The sequence below is a fragment of the Erigeron canadensis genome, chromosome 5, assembly GCF_010389155.1.
Source record: "Erigeron canadensis isolate Cc75 chromosome 5, C_canadensis_v1, whole genome shotgun sequence".
Classification (NCBI taxonomy): domain Eukaryota; kingdom Viridiplantae; phylum Streptophyta; class Magnoliopsida; order Asterales; family Asteraceae; genus Erigeron; species Erigeron canadensis.
In genome coordinates, this window is record NC_057765.1 from 4,276,907 (window position 1) to 4,287,386 (window position 10,480).

The 10,480-nt window shown below is 32.0% G+C and overlaps 1 protein-coding gene across 3 annotated transcripts; it reads right to left on the bottom strand.

Annotated features, from left to right (window-relative positions):
* Positions 1 to 998: 998 nt before the first annotated feature.
* LOC122599097 lies at positions 999 to 9,524 on the bottom strand. Of its 3 annotated transcripts, none has more exons than XM_043771559.1 (7): positions 9,118 to 9,524; positions 6,575 to 7,216; positions 6,131 to 6,253; positions 5,917 to 6,054; positions 2,511 to 2,621; positions 1,982 to 2,418; positions 999 to 1,890 (listed from the first exon to the last, which is right to left on the bottom strand). In XM_043771559.1, the coding sequence occupies exons 2-7, from the start codon at positions 7,149 to 7,151 to the stop codon at positions 1,216 to 1,218; spliced, it is 2,061 nt and encodes a 686-aa protein (XP_043627494.1). In that variant the 5' UTR covers positions 7,152 to 7,216; positions 9,118 to 9,524; the 3' UTR covers positions 999 to 1,215. The 3 variants fall into 3 exon arrangements, with proteins under 3 accessions (XP_043627494.1, XP_043627495.1, XP_043627493.1); XM_043771560.1 differs by lacking the exon at positions 9,118 to 9,524 and adding an exon at positions 7,582 to 7,840; XM_043771558.1 differs by lacking the exon at positions 9,118 to 9,524 and adding an exon at positions 7,513 to 7,565.
* Positions 9,525 to 10,480: the final 956 nt, after the last annotated feature.

Below are 10,480 nucleotides of genomic sequence, written 5' to 3' on the forward strand. Positions count from 1 at the left end.
ATACCTTATCCAATAAACAATGAAATTTTTTGACTTCTCAAATCCATCAGGATCCCCCCTCTTAATCACCGTGATATTAGTATTAATATTTGAAGGGTACTCCAATAGTTTCTTACAAGTTATGAACGTCCCTTTGAGATACCAACGCAACGTTTGGGTTAATGATTGCCTATTCAAACGCATAAGTTTGCCTATCCGAAAACAATTCGTCACATGACTAATCTCATGCAACAAATCAAAGGCACCTGTAGCATAATCATGTTCAGGGTTTTCATCGTGGTTTTCTCGATCACAAACGTCATTCAAAACCATCGTCACACACCAATATGTTTTGGGTTCCTCATAGATTTTCTTCACATCACTGGTTTTCCAAGCATACCAATCATCATCTTCGTTCTTAAATTTCCAAAACAACCAACTCATGTTCATGTGTGTCGGTGTCACCTCGCTCATAATCTCAACAAATAAAACTATATAGTTAACAAACTGCAGAAAATTCGGAGAAGAATAACTACCTGTAGAAAACTCCAACGAAAATCCGAACGGTCAAATCCTGCAAAAGTGAGTCTTGGATGACATATCCAAAAATCACGCCGATTCAACGGTGAATAAATCCGTGATGCCTGTTTTCCTGCAGCTGCGCAAACATGGTCGAATCTAAACGGGTTTTTGTGTAATATTTGAGTTGGCATGTGATCTTCTTCTTTGATCTTCTTACTATATGGACAATCATCACATCCAAACCAAAGATATCAATCTTCATCTTCATATTCATCAAACATTGGTGGATAATCATAGATTATATCATCACCGGAAGACATCTTGAACAGGACTTTCGGCTCTGATACCAACTGACGCAGCGAGAAAAAGGGGATAAGTAATTGATCCTGTTGATTCTAAGAATACCCAGGAACAATTCTTCTAATAATCGTTGATTCAAAAAGAATACTGATAATCAGGGTATTTCACACACTATCACACACTATCACACACTTGTGTATAGGGAGAAAATATGGAAATTTACATATTGATCAAAAAACTACTTAATAACAAAACTTAGATCCCTATTTATAAGGGAAATTTGATATGAATTTATGAACTTAATTAAATACATAAGAAACTAAAAAGTTTAATAATAAAGATGAGAAATTCTAGATGATTCCACATCAATCTAGATTATTTCATGAGGGTATCAAGTCTGGCCAATTCCAATTACTACCGCATCAGACTGTCTGAGTGGACCCAACTTGCCAACATCTTTATATCATCCGGGTATAATCTTCGGGTAACACTTTTCCTGTGTTTGCCAGAGATGTGAAATTGTGTCGATCGAAAAAGATCTACTATAAGGGGGAATTGCGGAATAGCAAAATATGCGATGGGGATGAGACCTAATCCACATATTGGAGCAAGCATCCAAGGTTTTTTATCAACAAAGACAAGGAACAAGGTTGCGCTAAAGGCTACCATCATAGCTGTTGTGGAGAGCAGTAAGAAGAAAATTCCCATAAGCAATCGTCTTGGCAAAGTAACTAAAAAATCTTTCTCCGCAAAACGTGCGGTTAAGATAGATAAGAACAGTAGAAGTGCAGAAGTAGATGCACATAGTGAGATAACATCAAATATTTCAAAGACAGTAAAGGCCGGATTTTCTCTAAATAAAGGGGATCCAGTTTTTTCATCGCTTCCACCTGGTACCGTAATTGAAGCTGCAAATACAACTGTGGTAATTAGTGCTGCAGTTATACTGCATGACTCTGCTATGGTTTTCATCCACTTTTCTCCTTCCTTCACCAAGTTTTCGTGTTCCCTTGTGAATACCATGTCTGGTGTCTCCTTAAAAATGTTCTCTTTGGTAAGAAATGTTGGAAACACAAGTGTCTTTACTTCCTGTACAAGTAGTTCAACATCTTTATACTACTAGAAAAAAACGAATCACATTCTTTTATTATTAATAAAAATTATTGTATTTGTTATGTACCTCGCGCCATTGGAGCTCTCTTTGTAGTTGGAATGCTGCACCTGTTCTCCGATTTAACGCATGTGAAGGTGGCAGCCGTCCAACCAAGTGCAATATATTGTTCTTAGAAGAATCTTCAAATGTTCTATAACGATTCTTATGCTCCCCAATCGCATACATAAGTCTGTAAACATCTTCTGAACGGTGTATTACCGCTAGTTGAATAATGTCATACCCACTTTTATCTTTACTACTAATTGCTTTTCGTGATCTAAACAATATTTCCAAAACAACTATATGAGCATTTTGAGATGCAGCTTCAAGAATTGGTTCCTTGTAATGGACATGATGAGAATCGGAGACGCCTAACTTGTCTATTTCATCACATACCAATCCCAAAACCATTGTTGCTTCTTTCCATTCTTTCCTTTTCATCTTAATATGGTTGATGGGTGGAACTAAATTCAAGAAATGTTATAAGTTAAAATGTTCACTAGTTATATGTAAGAAAAACCCTAGAACCAAATTGACAGCTTAATTATATTGTTACCTAGTATCGCTGCGTATTCCCACAACATAGAATAAACGCAAAGGAATGGGAAACAGACTATTAATATGAGGAGGCATATCAAGAAAAAAGGCGTCCGAAGTAAGGCTGGCACTACAAACACAAAAAAGTTAACTACAAATATGAGTACCTATTACTAGTATCAAATAGTGGAAACATTCATATCTTACCTTGATACAGTAGAACCTCTATAATTTAATACTCGATAAATTAATAACCTCGATAAAACTAATAATTTATCCAGTCCCAACTTGAGATCAGTACAAAATTGGACCCCAATTAATAAAATAATAAGATAATAATTTTTTTTAAACCCCAATGTAAATATATTAGTCCCAATAGAACTATAAATTAATAATTCCTTAAATATTTCAAAATTCTAACATTTTCTAATAAAAAAATGAATCTATAGTCACTAGTTGATTTTGGAACTTGAAATATGTATTGAGTTATCTTTAATATTTCTTAATGCATTTAAAAGTTGAGGCATTGTCTTCTCGTATTGTAACAAAAAGTTATAAAGTGTTGTTACCGATGATCTCTTGAGAAGTTGAGAGTTGTTGATTGGTCATGGTTGATATCTTTATACCTTTTAGTTTATAAGTCATAGTTGATGTGATTTTAAAACTTATCCTTGGGCATTTTATAGTGAGAAATCTAGAATCATATACATTGAACTATCTTTAATTTAAAACAATACACTTGACAAGTTAATGTGCAAACATAAATTGAAAATGAAAATCAAAAAGAGAAATTTTGAAGGTTTGGACATCTTTAAATTAATAATTTATTAATTTATCGATATAATAATATCCCGATAAATTTATAAAAAACCTCGGTCCCAACATTATTAATTTATAGAGGTTTTACTGTATATAGAGTACTAAAAAGTTAACTCACTTAACCTCAATTCACCGATCACAACTCTTAATTTTTCAAAGTTAATTAAATCAATATGTCTAATTTAATTTACATTTTTTGGTTTTTCATCACTAATTTACATTTTAACCCAATTTAAAAATAATTAATATTTTAATGCATAATGTCTATCTAATAACAAAATATAGCTAAAAGTTAGAGAGGTTACAACATTTGGATTAATATGAATTAATATTTGTATCAAGTTTTTATTTTATATTATTAATTGTAATCAACTAATTGTATTGTTGTTATTAATAATTGTAATCAGACTACAATTGGGATAATCATTATTGTTATTATTAATTCAAATCAAATTATATTAAGGATATAAATTCTTCTTATATAAATTGAATCATACAGAACACACGAAATCATTGAAAGCCCCACGAACCAGCTGCTACTTGTATTGTTCTTAACAACCATGACCACTGAAAATAATTTTTTTTTTTTGTAAGATATCAATAAGAACCCGGTCAATCGTGTAATCAAAGCTAATATATTGTTTCTCTGTAATAGTTTGTATAAAAGAAACCATGCTACACCGCTTTAATATGATTTGGCATTCAGTATTTACATTTGAATATCTCAAATCTTTTTTAAGTATATTTCTACATTTAACATATAAGTATCTTTTTCGTGCCGTATATTAATTCTTAAATATATATTGATAATGTTGTAAAATATGTGTATTTAACACGGTCTAAAATCTAGTAGGAAATGATGAACCACAAGTAATTGAGTTTCTAATAAAAACACTGAAATTTTCTTTTGAAAATATGCTTAGTACCCTTTTGGCACTTTTCCCCACTTACCGTTGACATATAGTTTCGAGAAACATCAATTTTAGATGAGAGATAACCATGACCAATGAAAATAAAATTACTTTTTTGCAAGATATTGATAAGTGATTAATATATATATATATATATATATATATTAATGTGGCCAGTCTAAAAATAATTTTACAGATTATTTTTATATAAAAATGATGTATATCTTGTGAATTTCAAGTTTGAGCCGAAATGGATGAAAAATGATTTAAATGGTGATCTAGTGATAACTCATTTTACAATACGAAGACTTATGAAAGTGAATTGCTAAAAAGCAAATTCACGTGGGGTGATACAACGAAAAGAAAGAAATGATTCAAAATGGCAGTAGCCCACTTAATGTTCCAGATAGTGACTAAACCCAAAAGAAGAGTTGGACTAGACGAAAGAAAGTTAAATGGGCTTCAGCGAGAGTGACAGAGAGAGTGACGATTGAACAGATCCACATACATCATCACCAGATTCATGGGATTTTCTTCATCAATCATTGATGATCTAAAGATGGAGATGTCTGGCTAAGCCTTTCGTTATCTTTCCCGGTGAATGATTCTTGTTTAGCTATGTTTAGCAAACTTTTTATTTATTTGTATTAATATTAATTCTTAATTGGTGATTTATGCAAGTACTTGAATATTTGTTTATTTAAGTTGTTATTTAAATTATTACAAGAGAGTCTATTGCGAGTCAACAATTTGTGCCGAGTCCAATTAGATTAGAGATGAAGACAAGTTGTGTGGTAAACATAGGTTGTACCCAAAATAATTTATTTCAACTTAATAAATTATGTCTGTGTGATTTAGAACAAATAATTTATAGGGTTTGTTAAACTAGTTCATTCAATTATCCATGAGCATACGCCTTTTTATTATTGTCTACAACTTTTATTTTTATTATTGCCCTTGCTTGATTATTATAAGTCAAGTTAATTAATTTTTATAGTCATTTTAGTTAATCAAATTTAGTTTACTATTATCGTCAAAACCAACGAAAATTGTTAAAGCTTGACTATAACTACAGACGCTCCTCGTGGGAACAATATCCATTTACTCTATCTAGTATAAGGTAATTATATTTATTTTTGATTGGTACTTTGACATCGATCAAATATCAATATGAACTCGGTCGTTTTTCATGACGAAATACGGTAAAAACATATCAACGCAGACAGGACAGTCGAGTAAGTTAGATGTCCACCTGGATACAAACCACGCGATATCAACGCCCAAGGTCGTTGCATAATATTCTAGGATTGTTTTTTAAGTATTGTTTTTTATTATTGTAATGTTTCATTCCTAAAATGTTTTTATTTTAAGTATTGGAATATTTTATCTTTAGTAATGTAATGTTTTTATTTATGTAGTAAAAAATAGTTTTATTAATATTTGGATAAAAATAAAATAGAATAAAACTTTTTGAAAAATAGGTGAAGAAAAGAGTTTATTGTTAGCAATAATTATTGGGTGTGTCTAGGAGAGACCGTTAGACTTAAATTAATTGTGATTGGAGTATATCTTTTTAATGAATCCCACTCTTTCATACGGCGTAATTGTTATTCATATTCCCAATTAGAAATACATTTCACTTTGAGTTTAGTGATTTTTATATTTTTATTCGATCAATTACTAACTTGCAATTACCTGCAATAGTCCTCATGTCTCTTCGGAAATCCGTGTCGTTCCAGAAGGAAAAGTCAAGTACCACTATCGGAATGATAAGTAAACCCATGATAAAATAGACGAGTAAGTCACGCATCATCCTCCCGATTTTACGAAGACCTAAAATGGAAATACAATAAAGTTTAATCACTTCGGGCCGGAAAAAATGAACTTAGAATATATGTTAGAAACTTACTGGGATATATGAGCATTTCGGAGCTGCGTAGCCCACTCGGAAAGGTTTTAGCTAAAGCCATGAGTGCATTATCATTTTCATTAGCAAATCTAGGATATTTCTTGATCAATTTGGATGCAAAATCTGCAAAGATAGATAATATGTGAAGTGTAAATATCTGAACAATATATTATACATATAGAAAAGTGAATATAAAGTTGTCCGACACAAAACTTTAGATGTGAAACTCTCACGTGATAATAACTTTTTAGTATTTTCTTTTTAATGAATAAATGCATGTGTCCCATAAGTTTTATGGTTTATAAAGCTAATATGTAAGTGTTCCACACCTAAACTTAAGTACTCGAAACCTTATATTACCATCCACGTATATGGATATGGATGCATGTGTTAGTTTATAAATATGTAGTACTCCGTATATTATATATCAATTACGGTACTCACTATATTGTTTAGCAGAAATTGCATTAACTAGGATGTCAACCCCCATTTTGACATCAAGGGAAACAAAGTTGTCACATTGATCAAACAAATAATCAATGGTATTAAGGTACATATTTTCATAAGCTCTATGCAATGGTTTTCTCCCTTTTTTGTCTGTAGTATCCAACAATTGTTTGTTCTTTTGAACCAAGAGCCTTGCTGCTCTTGTGTTCCCCATAAGTGCAGCAATGTGAAGTGCTGTGCTTCCATCTGAAGATCTCTTTATGAGGGCTTGTTCTTCGTTTATAAGTCGAATCAAGTTTTCCACGAAGCCGTAATCACCTATTCCAACCGCGATATGAAGCACCGTGTTACCATCACTGTCGATTGCATTTTTTAGTAAATCCTTATCTTCTTTTAGTATGGGTTCCGCATCTCGCCAGTCTCTGTTCACAATAGCTTTGTATAATTTCTTCTTTTTTTCATCAGTCTTGTTTTTATCTTGGGTTTCACTAATTTGGCTATCTTCACCTTCTGCTTTGAGGTTTGACAATTTGGTTTCTTCACCTATGTCTATTACACTAATATCTTCCTCCATTTTGCCAAGTTCCGAAATTGGATATGTTTCTATTACGTTTGATTTTGTTGAAACTGTGTCTTCACCTGTTATTTTTATGTCAATCAGTTATAAAAGGAGTTTTAAATCAAAGGAAATTAATAAAAATTAATCCAACAAAAAGGCACAATATCTCTTGATCAATAATACAGTATTTGACACATGAAAACAAGTACCGGTAAAATTTATTTATAAATGAAAGACCGTATAAAACTACATAATTAAGTAAAAATTTATATAATTTCTTGAGTTAAATTCATCATTGTGTAACAACTTTCTGAAAAAGTCGTCACGTAATTTTTCTTTTTTTGACAAACATATCATTGTACGTATATAATTTTACCGCGAACATGTTGCCGGCGCTCTCTTCCACCCAAAACCATCCTCATCTATTATATACATATGCACTAACCGTTATTATCGTCGGCATCTTCCTCCCCAAACCCACCATTGTCACCAACCGATGTCGTCGCCACTCTCTTTTCTAGCGTATTCTCCGATGAATACAAGCTTCTAGAAAGTATATATATATGTGTATGTAAACAAATACAGTATGTTATTTGTCCACGTACACTTGATTATAGTAGGTGTGAAAAAATTTGTTGACTTTTTCACATTTAAAATGTGCGAGAGAATTCATAGTTAAAAACGTTAAAAAATTATAAAATATTACCTTTTTGTTCAATTTTAAATTTTTAAAGTCAAACTTTACGAATTTTGATCATAAATATTTTTATTTGTGTTATATAACAGTTGATGAAAATTATACCAATGAAACACACATAAAAACAATGAATTATATAACTTTTATTAAATATTATATAACAAAAACAAATATATTTATAGTCAAAGTTTGTAAAGTTTGATTTTGAAAATTTGAAAGTGAAAGTATAATATTTTCACACTTATATATGTAATATTGGGAAAAAAGTTCAAAACTTTTATACCTGTAAAAATATCTGTTTTGTTGAAGTCAAATTGAAAGAACAAATTTCTTGAAGATTATGCATTGCCGCTACCGGGAAAGGCGGGCATATTACTTTTACAAATTTTGAGCTACCAAAACTTGTTTTACAAATCAAAGGTGAAATAAATATAACCCATGACATCTTCAAACAAAGGGGGTAATGACCACTAAACCAAGATGTCGATTTGTGATAATCATTCATCTATTAAAAACATATACTCGTATATATCTATCTAAAACTGTTTTTATGTTTAGATATTTATAAAAGAGTCCGGTTTTTCCTGGTCGTGTCCGACTGGACCGTGAACCATCAGTATGACCGGTTCGACATCTGGTCCTTCTCAAAACATTTCTTATAAGCTTCCTTTATTTTATAGGCCAATATCAAGCTGTGTAAGTACACGAATATGAGAAGGACAAGAGGATATAGTTTTCAAGTGAGATAGTGGTTGGGGAAGGAACTAGTACCTAAGCAATAGGTAGTACTATTGAAGACAAATGGATGCAAGGTTCTTGCATCATGTTTTAGATGTCAAAGTTAACATGTTTTAGATGCTTTAATCTTAACTGGATGGATGGGTACCTGTGCAGTGGTGTTGGGCCGTTGACGGTGGCGCGCAGTGTGGTGCTGTGGTGGCTGTGTCGACTAGTAGTTGTGGTGGCAGTAATTATTGTTAAATTAATTGATTTAAAAGAGTTGGTGTATCTATTTTTAGAGTTAAAGGATGGAAGGTGATTTGTACACCACTTAATTTTAACCGTACACTATCAAATTAATGTGCATAAAAATGTTGTACTGGACAACACTACGAAGCATGATTGGTGGTGTACAGATCATCATACGATAGAAATATGCAAATATGTAAGTGGATTAATTTGGGGTATTTCCCATATCCAAATTTTATAACGTAAGAAATTTTTGATAAATAATATAGATAAGATAATAATAATAGTAAATAAATATAAAAAACTAAGACCTACCTTGTTGAAGACTGATAGTTGTATCGTAGAAGGATCTAAGTTTGTCCCAAACTTCTTTTGCTGAAACACTATCCGAGACAGCACCAAGTACATTCTAACTAACCGAACCAAATATCCAGCCTTTAAGAAGATTGTCGTATCTGAGCACCATCTCGGTGTTCGTCGTTCTCGGACCGACAAATGCAGCATCCACAATGCCCCTCATGTTGTGAGTCTCCATGAGACAAAGTATCTGTGTCTTCCAAAGATAATAGTTGCGGTCGCTTGAAAGCTTCACTGAAACAAAGTTAGAAACATTAGCATTTGATGCACATAAGAAATGTAAGTCTTCTATTCGAGCTGAAGCATCGGGATTGTTTGAATAGCCTGCCATTTGAATGGAGTGTACTGTATATTTATGTTATTATGTATATCTTAAGTTAGTTAATGCAGTTTATATAGGAAACTTTTGAGGTGTCAGGGTACGTCGACTCTGACACTGCTAAAGAATAAAATTTTTACATATGAAATTCACGTGACATATACAATTCAATTATTAGCATATGTTTATAAGGATTGCATATTGTAAAACAAGTATTCGTCTCATATTAAGTGTTTTATTTTAACTTATTAAGTCTTTTTCTTTCAACTTTGAACGTAAATATCTTTGTTTGTGTTATATAACACTTGATATAACATATATGAATTGATTGAGTTTTCAATGTATTTTTCATTGATATAACTTTTATCAACTAATATATAACACAAACAAAATTATTTACGGTCAAAGTCGGGAAAAAAAGACTTGACCAGTCAAAATAGGACAACTAAAATGGGACGGAGGGTGTTTATGTGAATTGATGATCGTGTGAGTGCGTAAATTTTGTTCATGGACTAGTCAAGGTCGTTTAGTCGTTTCATTTGGTTGTTTAATGAAATGTTCAAGGTTCATTATGGTGAAATTTAGTTAGTTATGTGTACGGACTATTCATGGGTTCAACACATGCCCAAACCCATTCCCAAGACGCAACCTCATCCTCTTGCATCCAATCACCTCCCACCCACCAATCTCATTTCTCTTATCCTTTCTCTCTCTCATTCATTGCAAGAACACACACTTCCTTACATCTATCTATCTCTCTCTAGAATTTAATACACCAAATTCATGTTTCAAGAAAGAATTTGTTAGGGGTTTTCATCGTCACCATCAAGAAAGAATTTGTTAGGGGTTTTCATCGTCACCATCATTGTAACAACATATCAAAAGTTGGGTTGTCAAAGTGCAAGGAAACTCCTCATTCGGGTCATTTTCGGGTTTAACACTTTGGTGGAAGATTTGGTAAGTTAAAACTATTTCATATTCATCATTTCATGTTTATAATCA